Raw genomic sequence first — 27,456 nt, forward strand, 5'->3', positions numbered from 1 at the left:
GCTTATAGCGGATATGTATTCGTTTCATACTATCAACTTAATACGAACATGTATGTATCCGTCTTTGAGCCTTTAGCGGACATATGTATATCCATCTATGTGACTATAGCGGACATATGTATATCCATCTATGTGCCTATAGCGGACATATGTATATCTATCTATGAAACTATGGTGGACATATGAATATCCATATATAAGCCTATATCTGATATTTATTCGTATCTATCTATGAGCCTAGCACATATGTATATATATATATATATATCCATCTATGTGACTAAAGCGAACAAATGTTTTTAAATTAATGAGCCTATAGCGGATATTTATTCGTATCCATCTATGTGCATATAGCGGATATATATATATATATATATATCCATCCAGGTGGCGATAGATGGCATTTATGTATCCAAATTGACCTATAGTAGACATATGTATATCCATCTATGTGCCTATAGCGGACATAGGCCTATGTATATCCATCTATACGCCTATAGCGGACATATGTGTATCCATATATTATAGCTGCATTTATGCGCTCAGTGTAGACTACTAATTTTGAGTCAGTTAACCCTGCATGGGCTGGTGTCGTTGTGTTCAGTGTATTACATGCACATTGTACGCTAGTATATACCCATACACCAAAGTCATTCCTGTAATTTAAGTACTAATCTACTTAATTGTTTTAATATACTATCAGGTCATGGTCGTTTTGCTTTTCGTGGGTGTAAGTAAAAGCTCATTATGTTGTCAATTTCATAATTGGGAAGGTCCGAGACAGCATGACGTTACATTAAAATGCAAGCATATGTCGTCCCTGACTATACTGTGTATGACAGACGAGCCCTTATAATAAATCATATTTAGGAGCGAGACATGTAGTATTTGTAATCGCTTTAATGAGCATCGATTGGTTTTGATTGGAAATCCTTGAAACAGAAGTGCAAGGTAAACTCGTGCAACAACTGTCGCTTATTTTTTACATATGCAGTAAATCTGTATCCTCTCTATGGCTAATATAACAATTGACAGCAATAGGCACTGTTAGGTAAACATATTACGTAGACAACACGCAAATGACTTGTATAGCGGTAGCGTGGTCGTAATTTGCCATTTAACTGCTATGAGAAACAGCTTAAATTAGTTTGACCAATACAGATTCATGGCCTTTGATTACAAAATAATCAATAAATAATAACTTACAATTAAATATTCGTTGTAGTTATATTATAAATATTTGTCTTTGCCCACATACCAATATTAGAAAATGTATTATACATGCAAGATTGCAGTCTATTATGTGATTAAAGGGTTGCGGGGGTGTGGAGGAGGAGGTTGGGTCAGCCACGTTTTGACACAGTAAAATGCAGTTTATTATAACTGCTATATTAAATTTCACATAAAAGAATCCTTTATGTTTGTGATAAATACCTAAATACAAAAAGTGCCTGCGATACAAAATATGTGGGACTTTACACGGTCGATCAATTGCAGTCTGAAGTTGAGTATTACAATATTATATAAATATTTGGCGGGAAAGGGGGTCCCCAAAAAGGGTTCCGAAAGCATAAAAATTCTACCTTAAGTACCAGAAGGAGCGTTAAACTTGACGGTAAGGAGGGGTTCATGGCAACTTTGACTAAAACAAAAACATTTTCGACGGTAAGTGTAGAAACCTGACGGAAGTTGAAGCTATCAATTTTAGTCGGTATACGACGACTACCCGCCCCACTACATACATACAACAGTATAACCTTGCATGTGATGATGCAATTGTTTGGAGATCACAAACGCTCATACCGAAGTGATTGCGAACTTGAAGTGAATCCACTGCATGTGAATATTATGCGTAATACTGATGATACAAAGCGTTGCATTGACTCGAGTTCGAAGCAAAGTGATGCAACAGATAAAAGCTTCATGCTACCAGCAAAGATTATGGCCTCTATTACGTAATCGAAGAAAACACCAATATTAGAGCAAATGAAGACAATATTATGTAGAACTACACGTATAACAGCCGAAATGTCCACGTAGTTTTAGATTGATATTACGTTCATCCACTGTTGATATATGGTTCTAACATGATGTCACGTTGACACCATATTCACGCATACTTGGACCCAACAAGCCTTTCTAAGGGGGGGGGGGTGTAGCTGTCATTTTTAATTGTTTAATTTAAAATAGATATATTGTGTCTCAAGAAATTTAAGGAATTGCTTGATGTTTGTATTGTCAAATATTTTAAGTTCAATTTCTGACGAGTGTTTGGAAGACGCAAGTAAAATATTATGTTTCCCTTCCAACCACTTTCTTCACTGGAAGTTTTGTTTGGTATCATTAGAATTCTAAGAAACATTGATGTCTCATTAATAGGCCACGGAGGTAAGGCAATGTTGTGTTCAATTTGGATTTGTGGCAAATCAGCGGTGTCCAGTTATTCAGTTGTCTTACAACTAAACGTGTGTAAATATAATTTTCATTTGGTGTAACTGATTTCCGTCACCAGAACCTGCGCAGATAATTAAAACTACACATTAAATGGAATGTGTAAGCAAATGCACACTCTAAAGATTATGTATGCTGATACACAAATACACAATGCACATAAACGAGAATGTGTATATGCAAACACAAACTATTAAAAGCAGGTCAGTGGTCGAATACACATTCCACATAAAGATAACGTGTGGGCAAGTACACAATACACATTCCACATAACAGAGAATGTGTGGGCTAATACACAATGTACATCATAGGGAATATGGAGGCAAATCTACAAAGCACATCACAAAACAGTAATGTGTAGGTGAATACACAATGGCTTATGAGCAGATACACAATAGATACGGTATGATAGAAAAAGTATATAGCGAATACACGATACACATCATAGATAATGTTAATGCATACGTACAACGCCCGTCACAGAGAGTGTGTAGGTAAACACAGAATGTACATCATACATACAGTTGAGGCGAATAGTTAAAAGCCACAACAGATAATTTGTCGGACAATATGCAATGCACAATAAATTGGTTTTGTCACCGGCAAGTTGATATATAATGTACAACATAACAAATAAGCAGAGCTATTATTATCCTTCCTCCTTGTTCTTGGTTGTTTTGGTTTCGTAAACAAGATAAACCCATTTTTTAAATTATGATCAAGTTATTTAATTAAAAATCTTCGTTGTGCAAAACGACGTTTGAAAATTTATCAAAGGCTTGACGTGTTTTGTGTAAATTCTAAAATATGAGCAATTCAACCTAATTTCATATTATAATTTACTGTTAGTCGAACATTCAGCAACCCTTGGTAATTAAGAAAAGATATTTGAGTGTAATACCCGAAGCCAATGTACATGAACTGCTATTCCCAATATTGAGATTACAATGCTGAAACTAAAAGGAACAAAGTTCAACTGAGGTAAGCGACACATTTTCTCTCTCATTCAGTTTGCATATGTACTTGAATGCAAAGGATTTTGTCAATAGATTGGTGTCAGTTTACATGCAAGCCAATACTATGACAGTCTACGTCAACAACAGCTCTCATTGCCATTCACAATTAGCTCAGCGTGGTCGATCATATTCAACATTTAATGGCGTTGACATGGTTTTTACTTATTAATATCGGCCAAAAAGATACTACTTCTAAGAAAAAGATTTCAGTCAAAAATCTTTGTATGTTAAAGGAGGTGGAATACTTCATGATAATCGTGCAACTGGTTTCATTGTGTTTATTTGTTTCCACTTTGCTATAATTTGAATCTTAAAGGCATTTGAACACCCGTCTTGTTTTGAACCTTATCATCATTATGGAATAAGATCATTCCACTTGGATCTTAGTATCTGGAACTATTGGGAATTATCACAAACATGACATTCGCTAACCATGACACAATTTTCTATTTTGGCATCAAGACCAATATGTCCACATGCAGAGGTTGACCCTCACGCACATATCTGAACCTTCGTAAAGAAGCCCCGGCTCCTACCTACCCTGAGGGTCTGGACCTCACTCACACATCTGGACAAGAGTAATTAAACCTCTTCTTCCGTATTGAGGGTTGAACCTCACGAAGAAATCTGGGCCTCAGTAACTAAACATTTTCTTCTGTATTAAGAGGTTTAACCTCACACAGAGATCTGGCCTCAGTTACTAAACCTTTACTTCCGTATTGAGAGGTTGACCCTCACACAGAGATCTAGGCCTCAGTTACTAAACCTTTACTTCCGTATTGAGAGGTTGACTCTCACACAGAGATCTAGGCCTCAGTAACAAGACCTTACCGTCCGTATTGGAAGGTTGACCCTCACACAGAGATCTGGACCTCAGTTACTAAAACTTTACTTCCGTATTGAGAGGTTGACCCTCACACAGAGATCTAGGCCTCAGTAACTACACCTTATCGTCCGTATTGAGAGGTTTAACCTCACACAGAGATCTGGGCCTCAGTAATTACACCTTATCGTCCGTATTGAGAGGTTTAACCTCACACAGAGATCTTGGCCTCAGTAACTACACCTTATCGTCCGTATTGAGAGGTTTAACCTCACACAGAGATCTGGGCTTCGGTAACTACACCTTATCGTCCGTATTGAGAAGTTTAACCTCACACAGAGATCTGGGCCTCGGTAACTACACCTTATCGTCCGTATTGAGAGGTTTAACCTCACACAGAGATCTGGGCCTCGGTAACTACACCTTATCGTCCGTTTTGAGAGGTTTAACCTCACACAGAGATCTGGGCCTCAGCACTAAACCTTTACTTCCGCCCGCACTGAGAGTCTGATCCTCAAAAGCATACCTGCACTTTAGTTATGAAAACATAATATTTAAGCGAAATCATGATGTTGCACTTAAACTATGATCTTTACACGCACAGATCTGCCGTCACATTGTTTGATAAAATTGAAACATTTATGAATTGGTTACCGTCGACTGTATACTATTGTTACATAACGTCGTAGCCGAGTTAATGTGGATGTTTAACTACTACAGCTACGTTGAATGAGTTAAGCAATATGCAACATACATCAAAGGTCAGCAAATTAGTGATGGAAAGTATTGACATAACTATTAGAGAAATGGACGGAAGGGAAAGGGAAGACGATATTGAAAGGTAATTCGTAATGATATCTTGATCGTGTTTGGAAATATCCCACTGAATGTTTCAAAACCAAGGTTAACACACACATACACAACAACAAATATTGAAATGCTTCTGCCTTATACATCTACTGTCTAAACTATTTATATCCCATGTTGAAAGCCCAGGGCAAAGCATTACGCAGACTTAACATGAAGTACGAACAGACTATATATACAGTTAGTGTCACTAACTCACCATTAACTTCATTTCTTTGGCATCTTTGCTGTATAGATCCTAAACAAACATATGGTCTATAACATACAAAAGCCACATAGACGGAGCTATGGACCATCTGGTAGTTCCGATAGTGAAGTGAAGTGAAATATTTCGTTATGAGGACATTCTTGTCTAGCAGTTCAATTTGTCTCTCTTTCTGCCACCAAACTAACAAAGACATTCTTAGGCCGAGTGGTGTGTTTGTTCGCCGGAAGTATTTCGCACTAATACAAAGACATTTACTACGTCTACTGACCGCACTGGGACAGGCTGGACATAAGCGAAGTATTATATTAACTATCTAGACAGTATGTTTGAAGGAGAAGAAAGTCAAAAAATTGTTTTACCGTTTAATTAACGTGATCACACAGTTGTCGTCGCGGTGTTAGAGTTCAGGGGTTGAAGAGGGATCCAGTTGTGATGTTGTTTACAAAGACCACCTATACTAAAGAAAGGAAGCATAGTTCGTGAAAAAAAACAAAACATTATTGAATACTCTTGGTTCTGTGATGTCACGTGAAGACTTACATAAGTCTTCAGCCTACGAAATGATGGTAAATTTAAACTCTTTTTATAGGTATTCAACTTTTTCTAATCTGTTTCAAGGAATGTTTAATAAAAGGCACCTCCACTAGTATAGTGATGATGAGTTAGATTGCTTCTCCAGTACTAGAATTTTCAAGGAATCTACGATTTTAGGTGTATTTCTTATATCTTCATGTCGCTGAATGATACCATATTAGTATTTTGTGTGGTATTTGAAAAAGCTATGTTAATAAAACGATAAAAACTGTACAGAAAATGTTCCAACATGTTGGTAAAACAATATACCATGTATTTTGACCTAAAGTGTTACTACTGCTTTGGGGAACTCTATTAGTTATAGTGAATAATTTCCCAGCCATACATCTCTGCCATTTCAAATACACACTTGCTGACGTGACGCATTTTGTTTATATACCATGACGAACTGGCAAAATGAACTGACTCTACGACCGAGCCATAACGAACTGGCAAAATGAACTGACTCTACGACCGAGATGCGCCTGCTGAGAAAAGAAAGACCGTTCTTAAACGCTTTACTTGAGCAGTAAAACATACCACACCACAGCACACCCACGGTGATAAAAGTAAGTTAATAGCGTGTGGTTTCGTTATTTTCATTGTTTTAGCACCAAAGTTGCTATCATTGCTAATTAAAATTAAAATCTTTGTACTAAATTTATAATTGGTATTCAAAAACGCTGTGGATTATTAAATACTTCACCATGACCTCTAGCATTGGTCGTGGTAACATAAAACGAAGAACTTCGATTCAAAGAGTATTGATTGTCAGATATCTGATACCCAGTCTACTGATAGCTAGGAACTAAAAATCAGGTGTACTGATAGCCTGCTGATTGATAGCTAGATACAGATAGTTGGGTATGGAAACCACGTTCTCATAGCCAGAAACCGATTGACAGGTTCTAGTAGCTAGGAACTGGTAGCCATGCGTAGGTATCGATGATGAAGTACTTATATCGTGGTAGTGATAGCCAGATCACTGAGATATTCGGATCGATATCCAGGTCCTTAAACCCAGGTCCTGATAGCTAGGCACTGGTAGCCAGGCACTGTTAGTCAGACACTGTTAGTCAGACCATGTACCGATAAAGAAGTAGAAAGCTAGGTACTGATAGCCAGGCACTGGTAGCCAGGCACTGTTAGTCAGGCACTGGTAGCCAGGCACTGTTGGTCAGGCACTGGTAACCATGTACCGATAAAGAAGTAGATAGCCAGGTCCTGGTAGCCAGGCACTGATAGCCATGCACTGGTAGCCAGGCACTGTTAGTCAGGCACTGGTAGCCAGGCACTGTTGGTCAGGCACTGGTAACCATGTACCGATAAAGAAGTAGATAGCCAGGTCTGGTAGCCAGGCACTGATAGCCAGGCACTGGTAGCCAGGCACTGGTAACCATGTACCGATAAAGAAGTAGATAGCCAGGCACTGGTAGCCAGGCACTGATAGCCAGGCACTGGTAGCCAGGCACTGTTAGTCAGGCTCTGGTAGCCAGGCACTGTTAGTCAGGCACTGGTAGCCAGGCACTGTTGGTCAGGCACTGGTAACCATGTACCGATAAAGAGGTAGATAGCCAGGTCCTGGTAGCCAGGCACTGATAGCCAGGCACTGTAGCCAGGCACTGTTAGTCAGGCTCTGGTAGCCAGGCACTTGTAGCCAGGCACTGGTAACCATGTACCGATAAAGAGGTAGATAGCCAGGTCTGGTAGCCAGGCACTGATAGCCAGGCACTGTTAGCCAGGCACTGTTAGTCAGGCACTGGTAGCCAGGCACTGGTAGCCAGGCACTGTTAGTCAGGCACTGGTAGCCATGTACCGATAAAGAAGTAGATAGCCAGGTACTGATAGCATGCTCATTGATACCTAGGTACATATATGCAGGAATGGAAACCAGGTTCTCATAATCAGGTACCGATTCTAAAAGCCAGGTGCTGATAGCAAGGTAATGATAACCAGGTCACTGAGAGCTAATTACCGATGGATAGATACTAAACCACTGTAGTGATAGCCAGGCACAGAAGTCTGGTACTGGTACAGGTAGAAATATGAAAGTAGTAATACCCAGTAACGGATATCCGGGTACTGATACCCAATTCATTTATGGTTTGTAAACGTAAGACAGGTTTGGGAAACCATGCACTCATATTCAGGTCATGATAGACAAAATCTAATATGCAGGTAGCTAGGTACTGATAGCTAGGAACTGATAGCCAGGTACTGATAGCTAGGTATTGATAGCTTTGTAGGTACTGACACCAAGGTACTGATAGTGAAGTAATGATAGTGAAGTACTGATAGTGAAGTAATGGTAGTGAAGTACTGATAGTGAAGAACTGATAGTGAGGTAAGGATAGTGAAGTAATGATAGTGAAGTACTGATAGTGAAGTAATGTTAGTGAAGTACCGATAGGGAAGTACTGATAGTGAAGTAATGGTAGTGAAGTACCGATAGTGAAGTACTCATAGTGAAGTAATGGTAGTGAAGTACCGATAGTGAAGTACTGATAGTGAAGTACTGGTAGTGAAGTACCGATAGTGAAGTACTGATAGTGAAGTACTGATAGTGAAGTAATGATATTGAAATAATGATAGCCAAGGCATTTTTAGCAGGCATGGGCAGGTTCTGATAGGCAGTTACTGAAACCAGGTACTGTAATTGTAGAAAGGCACTGGTGGGATGTAGTGATGGCCACGTAGTGATCGCTAGGCAGTAATAGCCAGGTAGTAATAGCCAGGTGCTGATACATAGGTACTGATAGCCATGTACTGATAACCAAGAATGATAGTGAAAATGATAATGATAATGATACCCATGTACATAAAGTCGTATAATGATGGTACTATAGTAATAGCCAGGTGCTGATACATAGGTACTGATAGGCATGTACTGATAATCAAGAATGATAGTGAAGTACTGATAGCCAGGTACATAAAGTCGTATAATGATGGTACTATGGTGATAGCCAGGTGTTAATAGCCAGGTACTCATAGCCTGGTCACTGACGGCTAGGTACTAACACACAGATAGCCTAATGTTGCCATGGTACTGATAGTCAGACAATTTAAAGTTATATACTAAAAGGAAGGTACGAATAGCCAGAGACTGTGAGCGAAATCACAGATAGCTGATAGCCATGCAGTGATAGCCGTGCAGTGATATGCCAGTTACTGGTAGTCAGGCAATGGTATGATGCACCGATAGCCATACAATGATAGCCACGCAATGATAGCCATGCAGTGTAGCCCGGCAGTGATTGCCAGGCAACTATAGCTATGCAGCTATAGTCATGCACTAAAAGTCATGCATTAATAGCCAGGCGGTGATATATACATGTAATGATAGCCAGGCAGTGATAGCCAGGCAATGATAGCCATGCAGTGTAGCCCGGCAGTGATTGCCAGGCAACTATAGCTATGCAGCTATAGTCATGCACTAAAAGTCATGCATTAATAGCCAGGCGGTGATATATACATTTAATGATAGCCAGGCAGTGATAGCCAGGCAATGATAGCCATGCAGTGTAGCCCGGCAGTGATTGCCAGGCAACTATAGCTATGCAGCTATAGTCATGCACTAAAAGTCATGCATTAATAGCCAGGCGGTGATATATACATGTAATGATAGCCAGGCAGTGATAGCCAGGCAGTGATAGCCAGGCAATGATAGCCAGTTGCTGATAGTCAGACACCGATAGCCAGAGAATGATAGCCGGGCCTGTAGTCAGACAATGACATTCATTAGCAGCTAGCCATAAATGTACTTCATTTTTTGTGCATAAGTACAGGTTTTTATTGTGGAAAATATTAGATATAAATGAAAGGATAAAAGTTAGATAATGTTATTGAACTTCGAGTAAACATTTTGGCATTGTTTCCCAGTAATTTTAACATTGCATTTCTTAACAATTTTTCCCAAAGCTCATTGATTTAGACTGACGTCAGTGACCTACAGTTCATGTAGAGAAGTAACAGTTATCTCGACCATATTAGAAAAGCTTGTAGCTTTCTTCATTGAAAAAGCTGGTCACAAAGAGAAGTCATTTGGGTAAAAGAGTGACATTTGCTAAAGGGTGATAAGTAACGTCAATCGATATTTAATCTAATCAATCAGGCAAATCCAAGATGCTTTTGGCCGTGACTCCGTCAGGACAACAAATGCCTAATCATTCAGGATCTTGAATAAACCGTCCTTTTGAAAGACAATTTGCATTTTATGTTATTTTATGAATAAACCAAAACTGAATTCACTTCAGTGAAAACTAACACTGTAAGAAACAGTAACCGTCAAACATATTCTCTTGTCCTAGTTAATTCTTTCCTTTGACAAATTAAATAGGACATCAACTAGTTGAACCGTTTTGAATATATTACTTGGGAAACATGGATCTCCTATAAGCCATCACGTCATCCCCAGAGAATTTAAGTGGCATTCTGAAGTGAACTTCCTATCACTGATGTAGCAACAATCGATACCCGTCCCCACCTTCCAGTTCGTTCCTCTCATTAAAGAAACAAACAACTTATCAGCATTCTCTCAATCGTAGTGTGTCAGCTTACTTTCTCCATAATCGTCCATTACGAATGCTGATCGCGATTTCAAAACGCCCGTTCTACTAGCCCAATTACAATTTAGCGATTCACTGACGTCATAAACGATAGTTTCTCATCTTTGAGAAGACACTGCTTTGCGAAGTGCATCGATTTTTACCGATCCATCGATCTTTGGGAGGCATTTGTCTCACAATCGTAGAATTCATTGTGTTTGGTCCTTCGTATAAAAAAAAACCTGGATACATTTGTTTCAACCATGAAAACGTATAGTTACCGGCAAGTAAAGATAACAAAATATTTCGAGCATTGGGCACGTGTGTGTGTGTATTAAATCCATACAATTAGTAGTAGTTGGCGTCTATGCTCACATACAGCATGTAGTTTTGTTTTTGAGGGCCTATATGTGACCAGCATATATCTTGTGATATATGCGATTCTGTAATACATAGGTATCATTTTCGGTTTATCTTTAATATTGAAAGTAATGAACTTGTATAATTCATGTGGGATTCTACCTTGTTAAAATCATTTTCTATCTGCAGTACTTTCTATGTTTATAGATGATTTCTATATTCACAGTGATACTTGATAATTATTATTTATCTCTGCCGTTCCAGTTATAACTAATTAAAAGCCGATATAGACATGATGTTTATATATTCTGACAATGAACAGAAAGTTAAAAGCAAACACTTAAGACAGATGCATGGAAGAATTGGAAGGCTTCTTAGGGCTGTCGTCATATCAGATGGGATTTAACAAAAGAAAATATAAGCAACGTGCAGGTTAAAATGAGAGTACAAACATGCAACCCGTGAATGAAAGTAACATACATCTCCATGTGTGGAGGTCAAACTATATTTGTTAACTTAATTAACTACAAACAGTGGATATTTTCTAAGGAATCACCATTTACTATATGTGATTACATCTTGACGTTATCACTTTGTATTAATTGTTGTTAAAATATCTGAATCAGTTAATATATACGATATATATGTAATAGGGAAATCTAGTATAACTCTTCATTATGGGAAACCTGGTAATAGGACCTGGAAAGTGTATTATTGCTACTGAAATGTAGCAACATTTATGTAGGTGTTCAGGATTCAAGGGCTGGAATAAAGTGAAGCCGTAACTCTTCACTGCTGACCATTTCTGAGGAGCATGACGGATGGGGCAGGGGTGGGTGGGGGGGGGGTGGAAATTATTAATGTTATTAAATGTGTTGCATGATTGTTTAACGAATTGGTCGTTATTATCGTTCGGCGCTTGAATAAGATGATTATAAGAGTTGCTGCGTATTTGAAGTAAATAAAATACATTTATGTTTTATCAAGACAAATAACATTTAAAACTCTTGTCTTGTGTTTTATATGTTTTAAGATGTCTGCATGACAATTTTGCTTATATTGAACATAATGATAAACATTGAACTAATCCATCTGAATGTGTACTTTATTCCTTCTATTGTAATGAACAGATTCCACAAGTGAGCTACGCCTCGACTAGTTCTGAGCTCAGTGACAAATCTCGATATGGGTACTTCTTACGGGTTGTTCCCCCCGATACCTACCAAGCACAGGCTATGATGGCAGTGGTTAAGGAGTTTGGTTGGACGTACGTATCAACGGTAGCCTCAGCTGGTAACTACGGCGAGAAAGGCATCGAGGCCTTCAAGAACCTCACGAGAGATACAGGTACCATTGGCTAATACTAGGAGAGGGACGGCGGTAGGGGAGGGATGATCACCATGTCCCGCGAAACCAAGGGAGAAGCAATTAAATAAAGTACTGTATTAGGATCAAAAGTCCGGTTCTATAAATTGTCAACTCCTGTGCCTTCTATAGCAAGAACAGTCATAAGGTGGTTTACGTTACATTCTAGCAGTGGAATATGTATGCAAAATAACTGATTGAGATGACATGTGAGCATAAAAAAGGCGATGAAAAATCCTTAAACTAACACAAAACGCCCTGTTATTGCATGATATATAATCTGAAGGAATGAGTGTGATATATGAAGGTCTTTCTCACGCAATTTTAGCAACTTAGAATTTAAACCCTTGTTTATGACAGTGATATTTATAGAAATTAATCCGTATTGGCTGTGAAGTGACTTTAGTTAAGAATGCGTTATCTTTGTGTCTCTCTCCGATATGACTGGCAATAAATTTAATGAACAACCAATGTTCCGAAAAATCTTGTGGTATTGTTAACCGTCCTCCAATGTATCTAACAGTCTTGTGTTATTGTTGATCCGTCCTTCAATATATCGAACAGTTTTGTTGCATTGTTAAGCCGTCCTCCAATGTATCGAACAGTTGTGTGTTGATTTTGAGTCCTGCAATGCATTGAAATGTCTTATATTATATTTGATCCGGCGTTCAATGCATTGAACAGTCTTGTTATTGTTGATCCGTCCTTCAATATATCGAAAAGTCTTTTTGTATTGTTGAGCCGTCCTCCAATGTATCGAACAGTCTTGTGTTATTGTTGATCCGTCCTTCAATATATCGAACAGTTTTGGTGCATTGTTAAGCCGTCCTCCAATGTATCGAACAGTTGTGTGTTGATTTTGTGTCCTGCAATGCATCGAAATGTCTTATATTATATTTGATCCGGCGTTCAATGTATGGCACAGTCTTGTTGTGTTGTTGAGCCGTCTTTTAATGTATTGAACAGTCATGTGTTGTTGTTGAGTCCGGCAACTTTCGAACAGTCTTATGTTGGTGATGAGTCGTTCAATGTATTGAACAGTCTTGTGGTGCTGCTGAACCATCCTACGATTTATTGGATATTCTTGTGTTATTGCTGAGTCCTATAATGTAATCCAATGGTCTTCATGTAAATGTTGATTCTTTCTCCAAATGTGTCGAGAACTCTTGCGTTATTGTTTAGCAGATTTCCATACAACAAACTAGTTGCTTAAGTGTTTGATTTGATATCAATTTGCTCTTCAGTAAATGTTTAACTTCGATGTGAGACCTATTGAAAGAACGAAGCAGACATGTGTGTAATAACTTACCTCTTTTAACTTGCCAACAGTTGTGCGCCCTTCCTTAAACCATTTATAAAGATAGCTATCGTAATTTACATAATAGAACAAACAATGAGCTTAAAGAATACAGCTTCTTTGAAATATTTTTACGAACTGAATGTAGAAAATGTATATCTTTATACGGCCAGGATTGATTGATTTTGTTGTTGCCTAGTAACGGTTAAACGAAACTATTGTTAATTATTATTATAACTTTAACAGTTGGTTCCACAAAAGTCAATGCATGCACTGATTTTCTATTCAGCAAAAGAAGACGTTCGGATTTATTACATATTTACTTCTGGCCAGGTCTCTCACTAACCTGATTACGAACAGTGACTAACGTGGCTGTTATCATTGATAAACACAGTACGTCCATGATGATTGGGAGATGATTGTCCAGAGAGAGCTCTATCCATATTTTGCGTGTTTTGCTGTGAGTCGTTGAACAAGTAGACTGTATTGTATGCCTAGGTGTGCCTCCTCTTGAATATTCAAACTAAAGGGATACTTTAAACATATCAGGCTGGAGTAAATATGAATTCTGTCCCCGAGAAATTCAGATAGCTTTATTCTACTGGAACAATGGATTTAGAAGAAGGAAACGATTAGCAATCATTAACAATAAACAATCACGCGCGCTTCGTGATAATATGTATATATATATATATATATATATATATATATATATATATATATATATATATATATATATATATATATATATATATACATATATATATCAGCCCTATTTACCTTTTTATCGGCAAACCAAATTTCATTACGGATGCGGTCCGTCTAGCTAATTCATTTCGTAAAAAAAGTAGTACTACTTTCGGTGAAAGTCTGTGACGTTTTTTGGTGATATTTAGTAACAAATTGTGACACTGTTAGACAGGCGCGTAGCGAGGAATTTGCCAAGGGAGGGGCGAATCTTATTGGCAAACTATCTAAGCGTAGCGCCACCATGCGAAGCGTAAACGAAAATTTTGCCCGAAAATATCTGGAAATGGCACTTCCCAGGCATTGTAAATTGCATCTAAGCATTTTCTATTTTGAAATTACTAGCGATATCATAAGAAAAGAAAAGGTGAGGGGGCGGTCGCCCTTTTCGCCCCCCCCCCCCCTTGGCTACACGCCAGCGGTTAGAAATCTTGTAGGAAACAGGCCAAATGAAACCCATTGAACTCATATCGATGTGGATCATATATATGATCGTACGTACTTACACTCAAGAGATGTACAGACATTATGATAATTATCATCAGTGATAACTTGCCATACGGTCACAGAAACGACCACGAAGGGTCATTTACCTCATGCAGCATGTGTTGGATGAAGTTTTAGCCACCGCCAAATAGGATTTGGATAAATAATCTTACTCATTATTTTCTATTTATAGCCACAAAAAAACTATGCCACCAAATATTAGGGGGATATTAGATACTATATCGCCCCACCTAAAATATTTGGGGGGACATGTCCACCCCCCTCCCCATGATCGCCGCCCATGGAATTATCTACTATTTGCAAACAGTTATAACAGTACATTCCTCTCACCATAAATACATTACCGCTTTGCAGTGAAGAAACTGATCAAAGCACAGTTCCTCACTTTTCTTTTAGCCGGACGGAAGTCGTTTTACACTACTTCAGAACAACCCCACATAATTCATCCGGAGATGATATTACACTGCCAAAGTCTGGTATTTTGCGTTTATTCAAGTTTTGCTGACCACCGGTTACCGACGCCAATGTAACCTGTGGGAACACCTGCATATATTATTAATAGCCCATCCACTACATAGGCTCGTCGTTTTTGTAGCGACCAATGTAGCCTATCTGTATATATCCTATCGAAGACACTAGTAGCCTAATGAACGATCAAACAACAGCAGTGATTGGTGCGAACAGCAAATGAACGTCAATGTTTATTACATTACGGAAAACAAAATCACAAGTAAGGTAACCTCGACCGGGCTTAGCTGGGAGGAAATACATACGATTGGAAACAGCAACAACCATTCCAAGTTACGGAATGCAGTGCCGATGACCCAAATGCATAGGCTAAGAAAATCAATTTCGGAAGCACTCTGAATACCTTCAGGCCCGTGAATACGCTACGTTTAGTGTATATTATCATTAGGTCTCTGTTTACAAAGCTTAACTCAAGCAATTGAATTGTTGATTGCATGTCGAATGGAATATTGTTTTATCCATGTCAAAGGCAGACAAAAAAGGTTTCTGCTCTACATACATACAAATTATAATATAACTTAAATTATACATCATCATCACCACCATCCTTATTACAATTATTAATAATTTTCCTACATTTTTTTTAAATTTCAAAACTTCTTATTATAAATAAATATAGAAACGTTGTTTTACAAATCAACGGTATAAAATAATAATTCAAAACAAATCTAAACAACTGGATTAGGCATTAAACTACTTCTCTTAAGAGACCTTTTACTCTGATTAGGTCTTCTTAAATAAGTATACTTTTCCACACTGACAGCAAACTTGAACTTATAGAAGAACTCATCAATTAGAATTTCACTGCCTTTTTCACTTACTTTCCTAAATTAATTTTTCATGTGTAAATTAAAACGAATTTAAGGATGTCTACATCCCTTCCCAAGCTCAAAACAATGTCTTGATTAGGAAACAATTGATTTCATAAAAAGCGATTTTCACCTTCTAAAGTAAAACTGGCCATGCAGCTGCATTCCCAAACAGATGTTCCAAATTCTTTACTTTCTATACATTTCTCAATAAAATATAAAAGTTTGTTTGTGACCGTACGCTTGTGTAAAAACGAAATTGAAGCTAATCCAAATTAAACTTTGCCAGATTAAATATCCTTTGCCAGTCTCTTACTGTATAATTATATTATTATTAAAACTACATTATTATTTATGAGTCGTTGTGTTCGCAATTGCAACCCCATAAAGGGTAACTCTAATTTTCTAAAATTTTAGAATTTTAATAATAATTTTTCTTAACATATTTCATCACTTTATTTTTGTTTTCTTCAATCCTCAACAAATATTAGTTTTTTAAGCATTGCCAGTATATGAGAATACAAGGAGAATGCGGCTCATCCAGTGTTATATTATGTAGTCGACTGAGTAAATCCATCAAAGTACGCAAGTGATTTGTCGTCAAAAATACCCACAGTTTCTTAGCTGAAACCAAATGCGGTTAGATATCAACTGTAAACTATGAACGTAATCAAAGTACATAGAACGTAATTTGCACCAAGAAAATTCGATGTTAATTTCAGGTGTTTAACACCTTGTTGGCATACCGCAGCGAATAATGTAATATAACTGTGAAACCATTTTCAAATGTAGGTCAATCAATTTGATCAGCGGCTTGCAATATCGCATGTATATCTTCAAGTAGAATTTTCCAATGCCCACTGTAACAACATTACGATGTGGAAATTTAAAGGGAGTGTGTGAAAAACAATAACTACCTCCCAGAGTCACGTGAAGAGGGTGGTAAGGTCCATCCCTAGTATAAAGAAATATTTCTCCTATATCTCTGTGCGATCTTCGGTACGGAGAATGAAGAGAACATTTCAAGCTCGATGACAATTTGGCGTTACAAGAAAGGACAAGAATTGAGTGACAAATTTATTCGCAATTCATGGAATTAGTTTGTAAAAGAAATACTGTTGTTAGCATTTTCAGACTATATATCGATTTAGTTATTTTAAATACCATGCTATTCTGCTTATATATCGAAGATTGAAGTACGTAATGACATGACAAATTTACGGACCTACCTTACCGGTTTCGAACCTCTGGACATACAATCAGCGTTCATAGCCTAGTGGTTAGGGTGTCCGCATATAAAGCGGGAGGCCCGGGTTCGAATCCCGGTGGAGGCTGGCAGATTTTTCACTGTTCTGGATTTTTCTTCTCAATACGTTTTCAATTATATATATAATATATATATATATATATATATATATATATATATATATATATCGATCCAGGTGGCGATAGATGGCATTTATGCCATATATATATATATATATATATATATATATATATATATATATATATATATCACATAATATACTTAACTAAACTATCATCATACTGCTACTCGGAGTTTCACGTGTACGGCTCGCGCACCGATCATCAGGCAACTAATGATCGGTGCGCGAGCCGTACACGTGAAACTCCGAGTAGCAGTATAATGATAGTTTAGTTAAGTATATTATGTGATATTCTAGCTCTGCCTTGGCATAGAGCACTCTTTGCGAATATTGACCAACATTCTATGTGATATATATATATATATATATTTTCCTTCTCATTACGTTTTCATTATATATATATATATATATATATATATATATATATATATATATATATATGTAGCAGGTATATATATAGCAGGTATATATATATATATATCAGGTATATATATATATATATATATATATATCAGGTATATATATATAAAAATGAAAATCGTAATGAGTTGGTAAATCAAGAGCAGTGAAAAAACTTTCAGCCTCCACCGGGATTCGAACCACGGGCCTTCCGCTGTGTACGCGGACACCCTAACCACTAGGCTATGGACGCTGATTGTATGTCCAGAGGTTCGAAACCGGTAAGGAAGGTCGTAATTCCACTGTAGGCGTTTGTCACCTGTATCGAACAATACTAGTTCTGTTTTTGGTGACATATTTTGCCTTACTCTAAAGATCAAACATGATGCTAACCAACTCGAAATCATTTGTGATTCCTAAAGCCGGATCTCGAAAGAGATACTTTGAACAGACTTTATGTTAATGCAATATATATATATATATATATATATATATATATATATTTATATATATATATATATATATATATTAATATATCAGGTATATATATATCAGGTATATTATATATATATATAATTTATAGGAACTCTAAACCACTAATAAATATTGTTTCCACATTAAACTTTAATTATGAGTGTAGGCACAAGATTAGTTTTGATATATTATATACCGTTAAGAAGATAAGAAACCGTTGTATTGATGTTGTTGTCACGTGATTATAACTTCGAATCAACCCTCGGCCCTGCTGGAGGTGTAGTTGATACCTCTCAGCCCAGCTGTGGAAAAGTTACGGTCCCTCTGTCCCACTGTAAGGGAGTTACAATCCCTCTTCTGGTGTAGGTGTATTTTTAACCTCTCAGCCCTGGTGGGGGGGGGGGGGGCGAGTTACGGCCCCTCAGTCCCATTAAGGGGGGTTACAATCCCTCAGCCCTGATGGAAGTGTAGTTGAACCTCTCAGCCCTGCTGCGGGGAGGTACGGCCCTCAGTCCCACTGTAAGGGGAGTTACAATCCCTCAGCCCTGTTGGAGGTGAGTATCAATCCCTCGGCCATTCGGGAGATGCTGCAACAACCCTCAGTCCTGCTGTAGGAGGAGTTACAACTTTTCAACATTACTGTAGTTTTAATTGTTTACAATTATTTAACCCCACTGTATGGAATAGTAAACCCTCAGCTCTGTTGATGGCGAATATCAATGTAAGGGGAGTTGCACCTCCATAACTACAGCGCTTCTGACAATAATTTTGTATACTCATTTCCAGACGTTTGCTTGGCGACATCCGAAGTAATCGGACGGGACTCGGTAGATGCAGACTACGACCAAATCGTAGAATATCTTAACGAAACTGCCGCAAGAGGAGTTGTTGTCTTTGCCTCTGAACACGACACCGAACGCTTATTGGCGGCCGTACAACGAGCGAATCTCGTCGGTAGATTTAACTGGGTTGGTAGCGACGATTGGGGCAACAAATACACACCTGTCGAAAACTACAAAGAAGTGGCTGAGGGTGCTATAACTTTGTCGCATTCTGCGGATCAAGACAATGGTATTTACAAACAATTGTCATATTGCCTTTATTGTCTTTAATAATTGTCTTTAATAATCATTAAATACGTTTTATTGTACCACCTGAATAAAATGCAAACAAATGGAAACAACAAAGTCAAAGAATTTGAGACCTGTAGTTATCTAAGAGGAAGATGCTGTCCTCACAGTGTTGTGATGGCATGAATGAAAAGAATTTGAGCTGTTACTCTAAGAGAATGAATTACTATGGACTTTGTCGACTATTCTACCTACGTGCATAAAATTTACATACCATAACGGCATATTATTGGTTACATGGATTATCAATCGAAAATCTTACCGCGTTTGTGATTTAGTCATTTGCAAAGTGTTGTTTGCTAGAAGTGCTGTGTGTTCTATTTGCTGGCATAGATAGGCGTGTAAATGCACATACTACGGTATGTATCGGCGAAAGGAGGTGCTCGGTTGGACACAGTAGCCGGCTATCTAATTGGCAGGGTTGGAGTAGAGCCGAGTCCACAAGGCCTCGAGTCCTAGCAAAGTCCGAGTCCACATGGGTCCGAGTCCGACTGCATTGTTGAGCCTCTCTTGTGAACCGGACATTATGGAAGAGGGCGTACCATACCAACCTATAGTTGAAACCTATAGACTTGACTTTTCCACACAAAAGCACAGGCCTTAGGGAACATACTGTATATAAAGTAGAAGGAAGGATAAGGAAAGTACAGAACAAACGGGCATATCTATGTATGTGGGAAGGGGTTACCCTCGAGACCACTGTGACCCACCAGAGTGACTTGGTACTCATGGAAAGTAACATGTATGATGGATGGTATCAGTGACATGTATGATGGATGGTATCAGTGACATGTATGATGGATAGTATTAGTGACATGTATGATGGATGGTATCAGTGACATGTATCATGGATGGTATTAGTGATATGTATGATGGATAGTATTAGTGACATGTATGATGGATGGTATCAGTGACATGTATGATGGATGGTATCAGTGACATGTATGATGGATGGTATCAGTGACATGTATGATGGATGGTATCAGTGACATGTATGATGGATGGTATTAGTGATATGTATGATGGATAGTATTAGTGATATGTATGATGGATAGTATCAGTGACATGTATGATGGATGGTATCAGTGATATGTATGATGGATGGTATTAGTGACATGTATGATGGATAGTATTAGTGACATGTATGATGGATGGTATTAGTGATATGTATCATGGATGGTATTAGTGATATGTATGATGGATAGTATTAGTGACATGTATGATGGATGGTATCAGTGACATGTATGATGGATAGTATTAGTGACATGTATGATGGATGGTATCAGTGACATGTATCATGGATGGTATTAGTGATATGTATGATGGATAGTATTAGTGACATGTATGATGGATGGTATCAGTGACATGTATGATGGATGGTATCAGTGACATGTATGATGGATGGTATCAGTGACATGTATGATGGATGGTATCAGTGACATGTATGATGGATGGTATTAGTGATATGTATGATGGATAGTATTAGTGACATGTATGATGGATGGTATCAGTGACATGTATGATGGATGGTATCAGTGACATGTATGATGGATGGTATCAGTGACATGTATGATGGATGGTATTAGTGACATGTATGATGGATGGTATCAGTGACATGTATGATGGATGGTATTAGTGATATGTATGATGGATGGTATCAGTGACATGTATGATGGATGGTATCAGTGACATGTATGATGGATGGTATCAGTGACATGTATGATGGATGGTATCAGTGACATGTATGATGGATGGTATCAGTGACATGTATGATGGATGGTATCAGTGACATGTATGATGGATGGTATTAGTGACATGTATGATGGATGGTATGAGTGACATGTATGATGGATGGTATCAGTGACATGTATGATGGATGGTATCAGTGACATGTATGATGGATGGTATCAGTGACATGTATGATGGATGGTATCAGTGACATGTATGATGGATGGTATCAGTGACATGTATGATGGATGGTATCAGTGACATGTATGATGGATGGTATCAGTGACATGTATGATGGATGGTATCAGTGACATGTATGATGAATGGTATCAGTGACATGTATGATGGATGGTATTAGTGACATGTATGATGGATGGTATCAGTGACATGTATGATGGATGGTATCAGTGACATGTATGATGGATGGTATCAGTGACATGTATGATGGATGGTATCAGTGACATGTATGATGGATGGTATCAGTGACATGTATGATGGATGGTATCAGTGACATGTATGATGGATGGTATCAGTGACATGTATGATGGATGGTATCAGTGACATGTATGATGGATGGTATCAGTGACATGTATGATGGATGGTATCAGTGACATGTATGATGAATGGTATTAGTGATATGTATGATGGATGGTATCAGTGACATGTATGGTGGATGGTATCAGTGACATGTATGATGGATGGTATCAGTGACATGTATGGTGGATGGTATCAGTGACATGTATGATGGATGGTATCAGTGACATGTATCACGGATGGTATCAGTGACATGTATGATGGATGGTATTAGTGACATGTATGATGGATGGTATCAGTGACATGTATGATGGATGGTATCAGTGACATGTATGATGGATGGTATCAGTGACATGTATGATGGATGGTATCAGTGACATGTATGATGGATGGTATCAGTGACATGTATGATGGATGGTATCAGTGACATGTATGATGGATGGTATCAGTGACATGTATGATGGATGGTATCAGTGACATGTATGATGGATGGTATTAGTGACATGTATGATGGATGGTATCAGTGACATGTATGATGAATGGTATCAGTGACATGTATGATGAATGGTATCAGTGACATGTATGATGGATGGTATGAGTGACATGTATGATGAATGGTATCAGTGACATGTATGATGGATGGTATCAGTGACATGTATGATGGATGGTATCAGTGACATGTATGATGGATGGTATCAGCGACATGTATGATGGATGGTATCAGTGACATGTATGATGGATGGTATCAGTGACATGTATGATGGATGGTATCAGTGACATGTATCACGGATGGTATTAGTGACATGTATGATGGATGGTATCAGTGACATGTATGATGGATGGCATCAGTGACATGTATGATGGATGGTATCAGTGACATGTATGATGGATGGTATCAGTGACATGTATGATGGATGGTATTAGTGACATGTATGATGGATGGTATCAGTGACATGTATGATGAATGGTATCAGTGACATGTATGATGGATGGTATCAGTGACATGTATGATGGATGGTATGAGTGACATGTATGATGAATGGTATCAGTGACATGTATGATGAATGGTATCAGTGACATGTATGATGAATGGTATCAGTGACATGTATGATGGATGGTATCAGTGACATGTATGATGGATGGTATGAGTGACATGTATGATGAATGGTATCAGTGACATGTATGATGGATGGTATCAGTGACATGTATGATGAATGGTATTAGTGACATGTATGATGAATGGTATCAGTGACATGTATGATGGATGGTATGAGTGACATTTATGATGGATGGTATCAGTGACATGTATGATGGATGGTATGAGTGACATGTATCACGGATGGTATCAGTGACATGTATGATGGATGGTATCAGTGACATGTATGATGGATGGTATGAGTGACATGTATCACGGATGGTATTAGTGACATGTATGATGGATGGTATTAGTGACATGTATGATGGATGGTATCAGTGACATGTATCATGGATGGTATTAGTGACATGTATGATGGATGGTATCAGTGACATGTATGATGGATGGTATCAGTGACATGTTTGATGAATGGTATTAGTGACATGTATGATGGATGGTATCAGTGACATGTATGGTAGATGGTATCAGTGACATGTATGATGAATGGTATCAGTGACATGTATGATGAATGGTATCAGTGACATGTATGATGGATGGTATCAGTGACATGTATGATGGATGGTATCAGTGACATGTATGATGGATGGTATCAGTGACATGTATGATGGATGGTATCAGTGACATGTATGATGGATGGTATTAGTGACATGTATGATGAATGGTATCAGTGACATGTATGATGGATGGTATGAGTGACATGTATGATGGATGGTATCAGTGACATGTATGATGGATGGTATGAGTGACATGTATCACGGATGGTATCAGTGACATGTATGATGGATGGTATCAGTGACATGTATGATGGATGGTATGAGTGACATGTATCACGGATGGTATTAGTGACATGTATGATGGATGGTATTAGTGACATGTATGATGGATGGTATCAGTGACATGTATGATGGATGGTATTAGTGACATGTATGATGGATGGTATCAGTGACATGTATGATGGATGGTATTAGTGACATGTTTGATGAATGGTATTAGTGACATGTATCATGGATGGTATAAGTGACATGTATGATGGATGGTATCAGTGACATGTATGATGGATGGTATCAGTGACATGTATCACGGATGGTATCAGTGACATGTATGATGGATGGTATCAGTGACATGTATGATGGATGGTATCAGTGACATGTATGATGGATGGTATCAGTGACATGTATGATGGATGGTTTCAGTGACATGTATGATGGATGGTATTAGTGACATGTATGATGGATGGTATCAGTGACATGTATGATGGATGGTTTCAGTGACATGTATGATGGATGGTATTAGTGACATGTATGATGGATGGTATCAGTGACATGTATGATGGATGGTATCAGTGACATGTATGGTAGATGGTATCAGTGACATGTATGATGGATGGTATCAGTGACATGTATCACGGATGGTATCAGTGACATGTATGATGGATGGTATCAGTGACATGTTTGATGAATGGTATCAGTGACATGTATGATGGATGGTATCAGTGACATGTATGGTAGATGGTATCAGTGACATGCATGATGGATGGTATTAGTGATATGTATCATGGATGGTATTAGTGATATGTATGATGGATAGTATTAGTGACATGTATGATGGATGGTATCAGTGACATGTATGATGGATAGTATTAGTGACATGTATGATGGATGGTATCAGTGACATGTATCATGGATGGTATTAGTGATATGTATGATGGATAGTATTAGTGACATGTATGATGGATGGTATCAGTGACATGTATGATGGATGGTATCAGTGACATGTATGATGGATGGTATCAGTGACATGTATGATGGATGGTATCAGTGACATGTATGATGGATGGTATTAGTGACATGTATCGTGGATGGTATCAGTGACATGTATCATGGATGGTATCAGTGACATGTATGATGGATGGTATTAGTGACATGTATGATGGATGGTTTCAGTGACATGTATGATGGATGGTATTAGTGACATGTATGATGGATGGTATCAGTGACATGTATGATGGATGGTATCAGTGACATGTATGATGGATGGTATTAGTGACATGTATGATGGATGGTATCAGTGACATATATGATGGATGGTATTAGTGGATGAGTTACTTTCACCCACGGGGATTCGACAGCAGTGCGGTTCTATCCCACAGAATTAAATCTGTGCTACAGCTTAATATAGTCAGTGTAATCTTGACATCAGGGGACAGAGTTTTCATTTGGGCTCTTTTTACTTACCCCAAGATTTGTGAAGTGGACATTATACACATACCGATCCGCATCCCTCCCAATACTGTGCTGAACCCGTGCATTCCCCCAACCATAAATCAAGAAGATAGTACATATGGGCACTGCATAATTTATATTGAGGTATCAAATTCAAGGTTTATGTTGTGAGTGCACGCCTAAATCCAGACTGATCTGTACATAATTAGTCTACAAACTTCACATAGACAGGCCAGCTGCAACCATGCAGGGACCTATAGATATATGCTGCTAGTTAGTTTATTCACATCTGATTAAGATAACTATAAGAGCAAGAACCTCCTTTGTAGCAGTTATTTAGCCTTGTTTAACATGGAGCAGTCTACATAGTGGATTCACTGTCAAATTTGTGAACACTCAGGATGCAAAATAATAGTTGATCTCATCCTCAGAGCTCATGATATCTTTATGGTTTGATTAAGATGCTTTTAGGAGCTTCACTGAAAATATGCACTGTAGAGCCTCACAGTTGATTGTTTTGTATTGTGCAAGGTTTGCAATAATCACTAAGTAGCTTGTAATACTAATACCACGATGCAAATTCAAGCTCTTGCGTCTCATATTGTCCTTGTTCCTTCCAGTGATTGACTCGGCCTTCTGTACTTTCCTGGTATACTTTCAGACCCAGCAAACCAACTGCTCTTAATTGTTAAACCTTTCATTCGCTCTTATTGTAGTAAAGATACTACTTTAGAAGTGTACAACACAGCCATAAATCACACAGCATGGCAATGTTAAAGTTAAGAGGTTCAACTTGACTTTTGTACTTGTAATAGAGCGACAATCCTAATCACACAAAAATAGCTAGTATATCCTGCCACATTATCAAGTAATGCTGGTGGACTTTGAATAGACTCGGCCTCAAGTCCGAGTCCACAGAGGTCAGAGTCCGAGCCAAGTCCAATAGGAAAAGGACTTGAGTTCGGACTCGAGTCCGAGTCCGGATTCGGGTTTTCCTACCCGACTCATTGGGACCATTTGTTGCAAGTTCTATGTGTCACATTATTCAAGACATGTCCACTACTTGTGACTATTAGTTCCATGTTTTGTATGCCATGTAATTCACTGTACGCCATTTACATGAAACCATTATTTACAGGTCCACTACGCCATGTAATTCACTACATGTCAACTATTTGTGACTATTAGTTGCAAGTACTATATGACATGAAATTCACTGTACGCCATATACTTTCAACCATTAGTTACAGGTCCACTACGCCATGTAATTCACTACATGTTAACTATTTGTGACTATTAGTTCCATGTTCTGTATGCCATGTAATTCACTGTACGCCATTTACATGAAACCATTATTTACAGGTCCACTACGCCATGTAATTCACTACATGTCAACTACTTGTGACTATTAGTTCCATGTTCTGTATGCCATGTTATTCACTGGACGCCATTTACAAGAAACCATTAGTTACAGGTCCACTACGCCATGTAATTCACTACATGTCAACTACTTGTGACTATTAGTTCCATGTTCTGTATGCCATGTAATTCACTGTACGCCATATACATGAAACCATTATTTACAGGTCCATTACGCCATGTAATTCACTACATGTCAACTATTTGTGACTATTAGTTCCATGTTCTGTATGCCATGTTATTCACTGGACGCCATTTACAAGAAACCATTAGTTACAGGTCCACTACGCCATGTAATTCACTACATGTTAACTATTTGTGACTATTAGTTCCATGTTCTGTATGCCATGTAATTCACTGTACGCCATATACATGAAACCATTATTTACAGGTCCACTACGCCATGTAATTCACTACATGTCAACTACTTGTGACTATTAGTTCCATGTTCTGTGTGCCATGTAATTCACTGGACGCCATTTGCAAGGAACCATTAGTTACAGGTCCACTACGCCATGTAATTCACTACATGTCAACTATTTGTGACTATTAGTTGCAAGTACTATATGACATGTTATTCACTGGACGCCATTTACAAGAAACCATTAGTTACAGGTCCACTACGCCATGTAATTCACTACATGTCAACTACTTGTGACTATTAGTTCCATGTTCTGTATGCCATGTTATTCACTGGACGCCATTTACAAGAAACCATTAGTTACAGGTCCACTACGCCATGTAATTCACTACGTGTTAACTATTTGTGACTATTAGTTCCATGTTCTGTATGCCATGTAATTCACTGTATGCCATATACATGAAACCATTATTTACAGGTCCATTACGCCATGTAATTCACTACATGTCAACTACTTGTGACTATTAGTTCCATGTTCTGTATGCCATGT

General features: G+C 38.1%; 1 protein-coding gene and 1 non-coding gene across 6 annotated transcripts in view; both read left to right on the top strand.

Annotated features, from left to right (window-relative positions):
- LOC139961605 (metabotropic glutamate receptor 6-like) overlaps positions 1-27,456 on the top strand; it is a 58,859-nt gene that overhangs the window by 19,160 nt on the left and 12,243 nt on the right. For 2 of the 5 annotated variants that reach the window (XM_071960923.1, XM_071960922.1), the window contains exons 2-3: positions 11,973-12,189; positions 19,143-19,427. In XM_071960923.1, coding sequence (XP_071817024.1) covers positions 11,973-12,189; positions 19,143-19,427 — 502 coding nt within the window. Of the gene's footprint in view, positions 1-4,576; positions 4,704-5,644; positions 5,932-6,361; positions 6,508-11,972; positions 12,190-19,142; positions 19,428-27,456 lie in introns of those variants that run through there. The other 3 variants (XM_071960927.1, XM_071960924.1, XM_071960925.1) reach the window with 3 other exon arrangements.
- On the top strand, positions 17,358-17,429 carry Trnay-aua (transfer RNA tyrosine (anticodon AUA)). The gene has a single exon. It is a non-coding gene; the product is annotated as a tRNA-Tyr (tRNA).

The sequence above is a fragment of the Apostichopus japonicus genome, chromosome 20 (genome assembly GCF_037975245.1).
Source record: "Apostichopus japonicus isolate 1M-3 chromosome 20, ASM3797524v1, whole genome shotgun sequence".
Lineage (NCBI taxonomy): Eukaryota > Metazoa > Echinodermata > Holothuroidea > Aspidochirotida > Stichopodidae > Apostichopus > Apostichopus japonicus.